This window comes from Argiope bruennichi, chromosome X1 (genome assembly GCF_947563725.1).
Source record: "Argiope bruennichi chromosome X1, qqArgBrue1.1, whole genome shotgun sequence".
Lineage (NCBI taxonomy): Eukaryota > Metazoa > Arthropoda > Arachnida > Araneae > Araneidae > Argiope > Argiope bruennichi.
The window spans coordinates 55,193,385-55,207,941 of NC_079162.1; the positions used below are offsets into that span (position 1 = coordinate 55,193,385).

At 32.0% G+C, this 14,557-nt stretch overlaps 1 protein-coding gene across 4 annotated transcripts in view; it reads left to right on the forward strand.

The window, feature by feature from the left end:
* LOC129958563 (multiple epidermal growth factor-like domains protein 10) overlaps positions 1-14,557 on the forward strand; it is an 83,692-nt gene that overhangs the window by 33,893 nt on the left and 35,242 nt on the right. For 3 of the 4 annotated variants that reach the window (XM_056071111.1, XM_056071112.1, XM_056071110.1), the window contains exons 2-8: positions 208-330; positions 3,665-3,760; positions 6,318-6,418; positions 7,555-7,617; positions 9,007-9,277; positions 10,774-10,886; positions 11,688-11,961. In XM_056071111.1, coding sequence (XP_055927086.1) covers positions 215-330; positions 3,665-3,760; positions 6,318-6,418; positions 7,555-7,617; positions 9,007-9,277; positions 10,774-10,886; positions 11,688-11,961 — 1,034 coding nt within the window. In that variant the 5' untranslated portion in view covers positions 208-214. The remainder of the gene's footprint in view (positions 1-207; positions 331-3,664; positions 3,761-6,317; positions 6,419-7,554; positions 7,618-9,006; positions 9,278-10,773; positions 10,887-11,687; positions 11,962-14,557) is intronic. The other variant, XM_056071113.1, reaches the window with a different exon arrangement.

Sequence of the window (14,557 nt, forward strand, 5' to 3'; positions counted from 1 at the left end):
ATTAATTTTTCAAACTACCAAATATATTTTTGAAATAGGATGCCATTTGAGTGCTAATGATAATATTGCTCTTTATATTTCTATTATTAGAAAAACATATTAAAGCTTTTATTAATAATTTTGAATCTCGATATTGACTGCATGGAATGACAGCAATTTAGAATATTGTTAGAAATTAAGAATTTAAAGCAATATGTTATATTTTAGGTAGAATATGGGACCAAATTTGGTGATTTTTCTCTTCAGAGCGTTGCTGCTCTTTACTATATGTGTGCATGCAGCAGTTTCAGACGAGCTGACTGGGCCTCATGTGTGCACCAGACTTGAAAAGTAAGTAACTTTTTTTTATTTATTTCCGGAATAATTTCATAAATTTTATAAATAAACAGATATGTAAAATATATGGCGATAAATCCTGAAAAGTTGTATCATGAAAAAACTATTGGGTTGGCAACTAAGTCATTGCGGATTTTGTCAATAGATAGTTTTAGCACATTCTTTTGTTTTGTCAGCGTGTTCAAAGCACCTAATTTATATTGTTTTCTTATTTTTTGGACTTTTACCTTTAATTTAATTTTAAAAAATTGCATCGATTAGTTATTTAGTTTCGCTTTTATTCCAATTTAAATATAAAAAGAACAAGACGCGCATTTCAGACATATTTTATTGCATTATTTCCGAAAAGGCAAGAACCCATCGCAAGCACACAAGGAGCCATATGTGGGAATGAAGACATTTCCATATGTGCCGTTCCATCTTTCTTTCCCATATATGCAGTATATGGGATTGAAGACTTGAAAGAAAGGCAGTGTCAAAACTGGTTTGCCAAATTTCGTTCCGGTGATTTTTCACTGAAAAATGAGCTACGATCTGGCCTCCCAGTTGAAGTTTATGAGACCCATATCAGGCCTATTATCGATTCATATCGTTATAGGACAACACGTGAGATAGCAGAAAATCTCGATGTATTGCACACATGTATTTAAAAAAAATATTAAAACAGCCTGACTGCGTCAAGAAACTTGATTTATGGATGCCTCATAAGCTTAAGAAAATTCATTTGATATAACGCAATAGCATCTGCGATTCGCTTCTGAAACTTCATTTTATTTATTTCTTCTTCTTTTATTTAAACTTCTTTATTTTATTTATTTGCTTCTTCTTTTATTCAAACTTCTTTATTTTATTTATTTGCTTCTTCTTTTATTTATTTCTGAAACAACTAATGACTGGTGACGGAAAGTGGATAGTTTATAACAACGTAAATCAGAAAAGATCATGGATCGGAGACGAACCAGCCGAGACGATACCAAAAGCTGAGATTCACCAAAAAAAGATTATACTGTCAGTTTGATGGGATTATAAAGGAATTTTGCACTTTGAACTTTTATCAAGAAACCAAATGATTAATTCAAACGTTGCAATTCAATAACTCACCAAACTAAGCGACGCAGTTTAAGAAAAGCAGGTAGAATTGGCAAATCTTAAAGATGTTTTCCAATATGATAATGCAAAGCCTCACACATCTTTGGTCACTCGCCAAAAAATTATTGGAACTGTGTTAGGATGTGTTGTCACTTCTACCATATAGCCCTGACCTTGGGCCTTCAGATTACCATTTATTTTGTTACAATCAGAACTCCTTAAAAGGCAAAATTTTTAATGACGCTCATTATGTAAAATCACATTTAATTCGCTTTTTTGTTTGCAAAAATCAGAAGTTTTATGAACATTGAATTATGACACTGCCTGAGAGGTGGCAAAAGGTCATCGACAAAGACGGATAATGCCTAACTGAATAAAGTTATATTTTTAAGCAAAAAAAAAAAAAAAAAAAAAAAAAATCCTTCTCATTTGAAATCCGCAATCGCTTAGTTGCCAACCCAATATTTTATTAAGCAGCAGTTCATTTTCACACGTTTCCTTTGTAGAGGGAAATGCTTAAAAGAAAAGAAGCTTGATCGAATCAAACACACATAGAAGGAAAACAAAAAGCCCTTGATTGTAATAGATTTTTTATTAATTGATTCTCTATTTTTAGGTAGCGATAAAGTTTGACTCAGTAGAATATTTTTAGTCAAAATATTTTTAAAAAAGCAAAAGGGGCTGTATTAAAATTCAAAACATTTGTGAAAAAGAAAGTTTTTTTCACATAAATGAGGTAAATTTTAGGATAGTAACTGGCAATGAGTTCTTTGAGTGATTTCCATGATCTTTAATTCAGAATTTCAATTCGTAGAAGAGTTTTTAAGTTCTTATGCTAAATCCACGATAAGTATGAAAGCAACACAATGTAAAAGCAGAAAAAAGAGAAAAATGAAACGTATTCAGAATTTATGCAGCTTCATAAAAGAATTTTCCTTAAATTTAATTGAGATAGCATTTAATTTAAGCCTGTGTAGACGGGTGTGTGTGTGTGTGTGTGTGTGTGTGTGTGTGTGTGTGTGTGTGTGTGTGTGTGTGCATGCGTGTCTTAGCAGTTGTGTTGCCGAATAGAAGAAACTTTTGAAATTTTAAAACATCGATTCATTTCAGTACGGAAGACATAGTTTGCATACAAAGAATAAGTGGTGGTCAGAAATACGTCAGTCTACATCGCGACACAAGAGCAGAAGAGACCAAAATTTTTCTCTTCGGTGGTTTAACTATGAGATTTGGATAGAAATTTCTTTGGCACGTGTCGGGGCAATGGGGATTAAAATGAAGAGTTTTTGTTACGAAGCTAAGATTTATTGGTAGCAAAATTTGCGATTTAAACACTCAAGTGGTTCTGTAGTTGATGAACTGATACTTCTTTTTAGTATAAGACATTCATCGTAGCACCTTATAAATGGATGAAGATATGGACCTTTTTCAGGGACAGAGCTGTTAGATTTGGAATTCCACATTTTACCAGCTTTAAATGTCATTTTTGACTGTATAAAGAATACGAAAAAAGAAATGCTTAATGCTGAGAAAAATTGTAATTCTTCATGAGAGCGAAACTCCTAGGCAGAGGAAAACATGTTTAGCATTTGTAAATCATTACTCCAACTAATATCTATTTAACCTATGAATTACCAACTACTCAACTATCTGAAGGTATTGCAATTACAGCAGAAAAATATAAGGGAATTTGGTGGTAAAATAAAATATAGAAAAGAGCTATGATGTAACGTAGAATGTATGCCATCATTAAAAAATTTTAGAAATATTGAGATAGACATCGGAAAGTGCTTCGAACATTTGTTACTAAGGAAAGGGTACTCCTCAAATATCATTAGTGAAATCAATTCATATTCACGTAATATATGCAATAATTTTTTTAATCTAATGAGCAAATTACTGGAAGAAAAGTGTTTAGATTTTAGAGAGAGGTTTTAGAGCTGATAGTCCCTTTTTGCTTTGAAAAAATTATATGCTAGGTTTTTTTTCCTTCAATGATGCATTCTGCACATATTGAATCATATGCACAATAAATTTAATGCTTGGAATAACAGTTTATTTTGCAGAAACGCGAAGCTTTCTGCACGCTTGCATTTTTGTGAATGATGGCTTTAAAACTCGCTTATTCATTTATTGGTCCATAATTATAAAATTTACTTCTCACAAAGAAAATATTATTGCTTTATAAGCGAATATCATAAGTTCAATGATTGGTATTATATTCTTGGGACAATTTCAGAGTCAACTATACAGCATGGATTACTTATGCTCGTCCCTATCAAATTAGAACAACGACTTGGTGTTTCAGCGTCCCTCCCAGATGCTCTACGTACAGGTAAGGTACAAGCATTAAAACTATACTATATTGAGTAGTTTTATATCAGATATATGTATCTTAAGCGTGTTAAATGCATCATTTTGTAAAATAATTATTGAATGAATGAAGTATTTGGAATTAACTTTTTATTTAATCTCATACCCAGAAAGTATAAATGTAGTGCACCTGCCTATTCACTTTTTCGAATCTTGTTTTGTTTGTAATTTGTTTTGCGCAGATTGGATAGCAGCTGAGGAGGATTTCTTTCAATGTCTAAATGAAATTTAATGACGTGGCACATCTTCAAAACAGCATTTAGCAAACAATCAGATGTAATAAAAGTGTTTTTAGCTATTGTTATTAAATTTATTTCGTTTGAATCCTGATTCTAAAGTATGAGAAATTCAGACATATAATTCACATTTAGGATACTTTCTGCATTTGTTAAATTCAGAGCTAAATGATCACAATTGCACCAATTCGATTTTCTCTTCATTGTATAGATGAAATAATTAATGTAAAAAGATATTTTCATGTATAAAGATATGTTTCATCTTTTATTTAAGAAATCTGCTCATCAGTGAGAATATAGTGACCTTCAAAAACAATTAAATATCTAGAAGAATGAAATCCTTTTAAAAATAAGACTTTTATTGTGAGTTATTTTCCTGCCATTTTTAAAAAGCGATGGCTTAGGGTGTTTCAATAAAAGTTTGATGGATATTTAGAAAGGGTTGTATTCTGTTGATGAATCAAAAATGGATTTAAAAAAAAGATTGAAATACGACTGAAAATTAAAATCATATAATTTCCATATTTTTTTCCTTGACATCGGAACTTTTGTATATGAATTAATATTCAATTTATTAAAAGATTATTAACAGCGGTCATGAAATAGTAGAATTAAATTTAGATTTATATTAAAATTAGATGCATGTTTTTAATTATATGAACATCCCGTTTTTAAAGTAACACTAGGACTATTTTGGGACGGACCTCGTAATTTTGAACCGCGGTCAGATGACGAGGACGACACCTGAGCTGGCACCCCCTCTTCACACTACACCGCACCAGCGGGAGGACGTTTGGCCCGGACGTGCACCCGCTTACACGACGGTTCTTTGGTCGAATCGGGTCTCGAATCTGAAACCCTCCGGTTCCGAAACCGAGATCTTGTCACCAGGCCACCGCGGCCCTTTTTAAATATAAAGCAAAAGCAATACAAAGACAACATACGAAGGAAATTGAAGGATTATTTCCTCAACTGACTTTTATTTCCTCGAGTCTTTCTTATTTCACATTTAAATTAATATCTGAATAATACATTCCGGTATTAACAAACAGAAATTTTTGTTGTTGTTATTGTTTCTTATGGCACTTGCCATGGACAAACCCGCTGTTACGAAGACAGCGATTTTAAGCCGGTGGGGGAGCGTCTCTTGTTTTTTAGTAGCGCCAACTAGGGCCAATAGGACAACTTTGCTAATCACGCATCACTCATTCGCTTGCACAACCCCTTTTTATAGGAGGGCACATTCACACGTCTCACAGATAGAACAACGGAAGAACAACCATGCCCAAACTGGGACTCGAACCCAGGACGCCCAGATCACGGGAAAAACGCTCTTTCCCTATGCCAGGACGCCGGCACAGAAATTTTTAAAACACATGTAATGGAATATTGCAAACAGGAACATTCAGAGCACATGTGACTTTGTCGGTGAGCCATGGGTCTCACTGCTTGAGGATACACAGTCGATCCCAGATTTTCCTAGAAGTGCAGCTGTGGCACTTTTCCACCTTACTACAGTCCATGATTGTTTGCCCGTATACTTTTATTAGTTTGAGCTTTGTGACTCTTCCTTATGTCCTTTGTGCAGACAACATCAAATTTTTGATGCTACTCGTCTTGACTCGTGCTCTGCACTTGTGTTTTTAAAGTGTAAATTTCAGAAATATTGAAAGATTAGAGATCTAATGGCGTCATAGCCAATTTTCTGGGCATTTGAAATAAATAGATTCAGAGCACCTTAAGTGGGCCGAGGTGGCATGGTGACAAGGTCTGGGCCTCAGAACCGGAGTGTTTCACATTCGAATCCAATTCCACCGAAAAGCCGTCGTGTGAAGGGGTCTGGTGCATGTTAAATTCGTCAAGGTCAAACGTCCTCCCGCTGGTGTGGTGTGGAATTGGAGAGGGGAATACCAGTTCAGATGTCGTCCTCGTCATCTGACCGCGGTTCAAAATTACGATGTACGTAGCAAAATAGCCCTATTGTTGCTGTAAATTGGGTCGCTAATTTAACTAAACGTGATGTTAATATAACTAAACCAAACCAAACTCAAAGCACATTAAATGTAACACAGCACAAATAGCAGTATTTAGAACATATTAAATGAAATACAGCAAATCGGAATATTTAGAACACATTGAATAATATCTAAAAAATTTCAGTGTCATATTTTGTAAATTAAGATTTTTTCAATTAATTCAGATAAAGTGCTTTGGAACAGGTTTTCTATGATTGCAAATGTTTCTCATGAAATTAAAACTAATTTCTAACATGCAAATTTTTAGGACAATGTATGGTGTGTCGCATAAAACAGAAGTTCGGGAGAAGACACAAACCATACAATATTGCTGCAAAGGATACGAAGAAAAAAATAGTACTTGTGTCCGTAAGTATTAAAAGCATTAAAATATTGAGTCAAATATTTTGATTTCTCTTCAACAAAGATTTTATTGTATTTACCTGGAAGTTTTTACATTAGTAATCAATTATTGTATTTCATGCATTTCTCAATATAATCAATTATTTATTTTTTAGTAATTTTCCGTTGTAATATGAAATCCTCTGAATATTTTGATTCGAAATCAAATTAGTTGTTAGATTTTTCATAAGCGACTTCCGATCATTGAAAAATTTTTTTAAAAAAAAATTCTAATCACATTTTTTAAAAAATTATTTTTAGACGATAATATAATATCAAAAACAGAGGATTGCCAGAAGCTTATATAAATAGTGAAAATATTTCATAGAAGTTTGAAAACGATTTTTAATACTTTCCCTTTAATTTTTGATCGCAGCAGTATACTTTAAATGTCTACTATTAAAATTTTCAGGAAAGATAAAATAATCTTTTTTACAATTTTGCAGCCCAGGGAGATCGTTTAGAAATTTTTTAAAAAAAGTTTGAATCTTTATGCTTCGAGAATAAAGAAAGCTCTTTACTCAGTAATTTTTTTACTAGTTTACAAGGAGCTAAGTAAATCAACTCAAAGATAAAAGAAATCCGGATATTTTTCCGATTCTTTCATCTGACCACGTTTAATTCAGAAACTTCTCATTCTAAACTCATGCTTAAGGTAGGCTTCTCTTATTTTCTTTAAATTGCTCTTATTTGAAATATTTTTGTTAAATAGATGAAAAAGATTATAAGGCAAAAATAATGGGAAAAATACATTATATTTTTCAAAAAATTATCTATATTTCCCTCCTATATGATACGCCATTTTAACCATTGTCTTCAACTATGTGATGATCGCCTCACCTTTTTTTTATTAATATTTTTCCTATCATATGCCTTTTTTAACAATGCGTGATAACAGATAGTTCGAAAAAATAATACGTTTTTAATCATTCAACTCGATTTATAACGATGTAATTGAATTCGCAGTTTTTTTCGAAGGTTTATTTCAATTATATTGAGTATTACTCCAATTTCAAGGATCTTGAATAAATAAAAATAACAGTGTCATATCTAAACCATTTAATAGCAACTGAATTTTCAAAATTTTTTAATTTCTTTTCCAGGGGCTATCTTTTGTGAAAATAATGGAACACTGACAGAAAGCGGCACTTGCGTATGCCCTGCAGGTAAAATAAATTCTATTTAACTGTTTCGTTTTCGCAGCCCTTTCATCTTTTCAATTGCTTCTTTTTAGTTTTAAATTCGCTTATGTGTGTAATATATCCTCAAAGGCTTATTATTCGAAATTCAAATTATTCTCCGTTCTTATAACAAAAATTATTATATTTTCCTTCTTCTCGGCTTGAATTATAATCTCATTACAACAAATTTGAAGATTAAAAAAGACTGAACAAAATGTAATTGAAATTGATTAAAATGTGAAATTTTATCATTCTACGTTCTGTCTTTGAGAATGAATTCAATTTATATACTAATAAGCTGCTATATTCGTTTTAAAGAATTGTCTTTACTCTTTCTTTCTAGAAAGCTCTTTATTCGCTTTCTGAGCATATGTTCTTTATGAGCGACGTTATTATTTATTCCCGAGATCATGTCATCACACTTTATTAAGATGTATGGTTCTATGAATGACAATCTTTAACATGCCTCTACGGAACGCCGCTTATTTACCAATTACCTTCACAACAGAACGCGAGCAGTTCGCAATCCCACGGGTATAGCAGATTTACCTTTCGAAATCGGGGGGCTTGTCGCTGATCTATTATTTTTTCTGAGCTTGTCTCTCCGCAGAAAATGCACCCTGTTACTTTAATAACCAATAGATTATTTTCTCTTGAAAAATAGATGGCGCTCCTCCAAAAAGTGTTACATTTACGCCCTGATTCTAAATGCAACAAAACATATGTTGTCCATGAATCCAACACAAATGCTAATCAGTGCTCATGTCTTCACAGTACAATTAAATGCGCAGCCTTCTTTTTCTGATTCTCTTTTTATAATCAGGCCAATTGTGTGAGTCAAGGACGCATAATAAAAGTCACAAATAGCAATTTCTTTTGATTAAAGTGACCTAATTATTATCCGAGATAGAGGTCTAAATGAACTTTAGTATAAGGGAATTTTCAGTTAATCAGTTTCATTCACACTCATCTGTATATCGCTTTGAAGAAAACTTAACGTTGCGGGCAATTCGTTACTAAGATGGACATTAATCTGCTATTTTTTAATAATGCTGGTAAAAGTACAGTCGGAGTATACAGAAACTTTTGATTCATGCTCCTCAGCCATGTCACGCTTTAACTTAACCATCTTTTATATGAAACGCTGCTTCATATAAAACTATTGTTCATTGCTTTATTCATGTATTATAGAATTTATAATTGTTTAATCAAAACAAAAATATCAGACATATTTTATTATCATGTTTGTTTAACACTGAATGCGAAAAATAAAGATAATAGTCAAATATATATATATATATATATATATATATATATATATATATATATATATATATATATATATATATATATATATATATATTCCTATTTCAGGTTACATAGGTGAATTCTGCGAAAATAAATGTCCTCCAGGTTATTTTGGTTTGAACTGTACTCAAAAGTGTTACTGCGAAAATGGAGCTTGCAATGGCGTTACAGGATCCTGTGAATGCTTTGCAGGTTTTACTGGTCAAAAGTGTGACACGGAATGTCCAAGAGATAAATTTGGTGTAGATTGTCAGTATCAATGCAACTGTAGCAGTCGAGCCAAATGCAATCCAGAAGATGGCTCCTGTTTCTGTTCTCCTGGATTCATGGGTGACAAGTTAGTATCTCTAAATTAGATAATTGTTGTTTTCATGTTTTATTTAAAATAACGCAGATTTGTTTAAAAAAAATCGGCTCATTTTAACATAATAATATTTCTAGACAGGCATGCTATTTGTAAACTGCATATGCAAAGATCTTTAAAACAAAATTAAATTTTCCTTTTAATCCAAGGATACCAAATTTGACTCATAATTATTTCTTGAGTAATAGGTTCTCAGTACGAAAGTGTTTTTGAAGTCCAATTAGGTTTTTAATTAATTAAATACTCGTCGAAATAAGTTTTTCCTCAATAACCGGAACATATAATCACATAAAAAAGACCCCCATTTTTACACCACTTAAAGATTTTTAATAAAAGCTTTTCATTAATTCAGTTTATTTCTGTTTAGCTATTTTTTTCTTTAATTTTAATAAATTTCTCAAAATTAATTTCAAACTTAATTTGTAACAATATTTACTTTCTCATAAAGGAAGAGTACAAAATAAAAATATTATAATCCTCAAAAAATTCGAACTCGGAATTTTGACGAATTCTCCTTTTCAGACTCTCCTGAATTTGAAAACTACATTTTTGGAATTATATTTGTCTGTCTGTCCGTCCGTTTGTCTGTGAGCGCGAAAACTCAAAAACGCTTTGAGTTAGACGGATAAAATTTGGTATACGGTCTCTACTCCAAATTTGACGATTTCTATCAAATTTTGAACGAAATCCATTCAAAAAGAGTCTGTCTGTCTTCCTCTTCGAATATAAGTTAACATAACAGCAAAATGAAGAGAACCAGATGAACCAGAGAACCAAATTTTGAATAAAATCCGTCAACAAGTTAATTATTTGTCATGCTGCATATTTGCATTCGTGTTAATGCAATAATTAAAAAAGGCAACAGTTTAGATGAGTGAAATTTTACATGTGATTCTGTTACTACAATTGCAGTTCTATGTCAAATTTTAGTTTTAATCGGTCAGAAAAAAGACGTCGAAAATATACAATCGGTTTTATGGTATTAGTGTACTAAACGCGTCCCAGAGATTGATCACTAAAATAATCGTACTGTAATAGGCTCTTTCGTAACTATTGTTCGCCAATGCATACGGTTACTAAAAACACAAGTAAATTTATTAAAGAGTATGGGAGAAAGTTTTGGGGAAACCACTCCCATAATAAGCGCTTTTAACAATTATTGCCATTACAATAATAAAAGAAGAAAAAACTCCTTTCTTTGGACATTAACTTCAAAGGAAAATTTTCACTTCCACTTTTATAAATAAGGCTCTGAGGCTGACATTCTTTCGTTAAATTATTTGATATAAAAATTTTAACGCGCAGAATTTAACGCTTAATGTAGCCAAACCGAGCAATGAAAATGCAGACGAATCAATCTTAAAGCATTATCATTGAGCGATGTTCCAAACTAAAAGTTCCACATTTAGAGAGATTTTTATTTTGCTTAAAAATAATATGGATGTGAAAAATAATTCTTTTTTCCCAAGATGCGACGAAGAATGCCCTCATGGGAGATACGGAATGCGTTGCTCCAACCCGTGCATATGCCAAAACGGAGCTACGTGCCAGCCGGTTACTGGTGCCTGCACGTGCCCTCCTGGTGAGTTTTTAACTATTTCCTTGTATTAAATTTACTCCTCGCGTCCCAGTGGAAGTGAAAAAAAAAATCACTTCGTTCTACCATAATAAAATATTTTAGGGAAATGGAACATTTTTGCATATATATTTCAAAATTTTATTACCAAAATGATTTTTTAAAATTTCATTTCGAATAAATTATCGATAACAGCATTTAATAATTTTTCAACATTAATAAATATTAATAAGCTTGGGGAATATTGCATTCATGTTTTTTTTTGTTGTTATTTAGTAACAGAATAAGCAAATGGAAAAAATTAAGCCATGATAAATATCATATGTAGCATTTAATAGTTCGTAAGCATTACAAAATCTGAATAAACTTGCGGGTTATTTTGTTTATATTTTTTATTGTGCTTGTAAAAAAAAAAAATGGTGCATTGAAAAAAAATATGGTAACGAAATTAATCCAAGACGAATATCACATGAAAAAAAAATCCTAAATATTCATTACAAATTTAAATATGCATGAATAAGGTCAAAATTTAAACTTAGAGTATTTCAGAGCGTTAATCTTTTTGGATTTTTTCTTCTGATTTTTATTAAAAATTACTTATTTCTTCTTAGCACACTAATAAAAGCTTGCTTTTGAAATTTTTAATTTTATTCATAGTTATTAGAAAGCGCACTTTTCTTAAAAATGTAGCCCACTTAAAAAAAAAATTATTTGAGCGCATTTTTTTTTTCAAATGATGACAATAAATGTTTAAAAAGAAGTCCTTTACATTATTGAAATTTTTTTTTATTTATTATTTCTTTTCAGGCTACACGGGTGAATTTTGTGAACAACTTTGTCCACCCGACTTCCACGGCGCTAATTGCAGCAACAAATGTGAATGTGAAAAAATAGCCAACTGCAATCCTTTCACTGGAGACTGCGAATGCCCTCCTGGTTATACAGGACTCTATTGCGAATTTCAGTGTCCAAAGATGACTTATGGAATAGATTGTCAACAGAAATGCAACTGCAAAAATGATGCCTCATGTGATCCAGTAAATGGGACATGCACCTGTGGACCCGGTTACTTTGGAGAGTTGTAAGGAAAAAAATTTTAAAATTCGGTTTACATCTGTGTAATAAGTTTCTCGCCTCAATTCTGCCTTGTGATAGTCATTATAAAGTGACTGATTTAGGAGTGAGATTATAGAAGTGTTATTTTTCGTTGATTCGGGGTGCTGTCTATAAGGATGCTAATTTCATACATAATGAGAATAAGGATACTAATTTCTTCATCAACCATAGGTGATGCTGAATATCAGCTACGGTTAATAAAAGAATTATCCTTATTCACCTGCTATGTATCCCGAAATTCCTCGAGTTGGAAAATAGTCTATTTTCTAACCCGCGATTTCCACTGGCTAGAATGTTTCTTTTATTGTTGTGTATTATAAATATGACGATCCTTTTTTAAATTAAAAAACTGACATTGGTTTGTTACAAATATTAAAGATTGATTTACTCGAGATATTCCCCTTCATAAACTACAGCATTTGTCTATTTTTCGGGCAACAAACGAATTCTACGAAGAAACAAATCTGGGTATTAAGATGCTATCCAATTATCAAGCCAATTTTTGATATCTATGTGGGAATTAAGCCCCTCTCCGGAAAGGGACCAGCATAAAATGAAAAAAAAATAGTAGTCTGAAGGAACAACACCTGGTGAATACGGAGGATAGGTACATCTCAGCGAAGTAATTCTAAATATTTTTCACTGGTCTGGCAACATATGGGCGAGCATTGTTGTGTTGGAAAATTATCGTGTTGTATATTTGACCATATTCTGGACAAGTCTCCTTCGACGCTTCGTTCAAATTAATTAACGGTTACTTGCATTATTTACTATTGAGGATTTCGTCAAGTAATGCTTTTAAATCTGTTTCTTTGATTTTTTATGACTTAATATACTCTTTATGATCTACATTGATATCCTCATTTTTAAATCACCGAAACCAGTCTTTGCAAATGGGACTTACTCTCCGTAAATGTCTTATAGCAACCTATGTGTTTTTGCTGCAGTTTTCTTTGAAATGAACTTATGTAACATAACTTCTCGAAACTGTTGTTTATTTGGCACAAAATCTAACATGTTTTCTAAGCTATATATATATCAGTAAAGTCCCTTTAGGCCATATAAATCCAAAACAGCGTCTCGTATAGCTGAAGTAAGCTGAAGCTCTGGAAGTAACGTGTACCTATAGTAAAGTAACTATGCTGAATTTATTGAGACAAGTTACAGTGCACCTAGCGACGAAATAATGAAGTCATAAAAATAAATAAATAAATGGATATCGGCCAAACAAAGTTCAATCAGAAAATGTATGGTATACCATAACAAAAAAGCAGGAATAAGTTTCATGGAGTTATCTGTAAAGTTTGCAAAAATATTTTCGATTTATCCACCAATCTTACAAATTACTCCATGAAATTTTTCCTGTGCTTTTATTATGGCATAACACATATTTTTTTAACTGGACTTTTTGCCCGATCTGTTTATTTTATACCTATTTTTGTGACATTCTTATTTCACCGCTAGAAGTGTTGCAACCCCTCTCAATAAATGCAGCACAGTCAATTTACTTTAAGTACATGTTACTTCCCTGGCTATAGATTAATACATTAGAGTTGCATTATATTATTACCACGGCTTGATTATCAAAAAATCAAAGTAGGCAACTCTCTAGCTACCCTGCAACTTAGGGGAGTACTAAGACCTCAAAATTTTTTTTGTAGTATTATCGGGTAATTTTACGCTTTCATTTGATTTATAAGGGACGTATACTATAAATTTTTCAAATTAAGATTAAAGAATATTTAAATTTAAAATAATTATTTTTAGGGTTTTTTTTTCGTGTTTTCAAACCCAGTTGTGGCTTCATGGTAGTTTTTTTATGCAGTTAAGTGATTGACTCACAAGCCCACATTCATGGTAAACTCTGTATTAAAGAGCTTTGTAATTTTCCATATTTTTTTACTTTCTTGTATAGGAAGTATAGAGAAAGTACTTAAATCCTCTGAAAGTTCACACTCGAGATTTTGACGAATCCTCATGTTTCAGACTTTTCTGAGTTTGAAAAACACATTTTTAACATTCACTCTGTCTATCTGTGACAAAGATACCTTAAAACCGATATGAGCTACAGGTCTGTAATTTGGTATACTGTCTTTACACCACATTTGTAGATTTCTATCAAATAATGAATGAAATCCATTCAGAAAAAGTCTTTATATTCTGCTGTCCGATTATGAGCTAACACGATAACTACAAAATGAAATAAGCTAGATGGATAAAATTTGGTACACAGATTTAATATCTAACCTTTTGATACCTGTTAAATGTGATACCAAATCCGTCAAGGGTTTGACCATCTGTCAGTATGTACTCTCAAAAGCATTTAAATGCGTTCATTCAACCATTCAAAAATTTAAATATATAAAATTTGGTAACTGATTTTGTGACTAAAGTTGTAGTTCTGCGTCAAATTCTCATTTCAGTCGGATGAAGAAAAAAAACACACGTCTAAAATACAAATTCGATTTTCGAGTACCATTAATCACATGCCAGTCATTAATCGTCAAAAAACCGCTAAATATCACCCCATAGATTCAATAAAAATGTTAAATTCACGACAA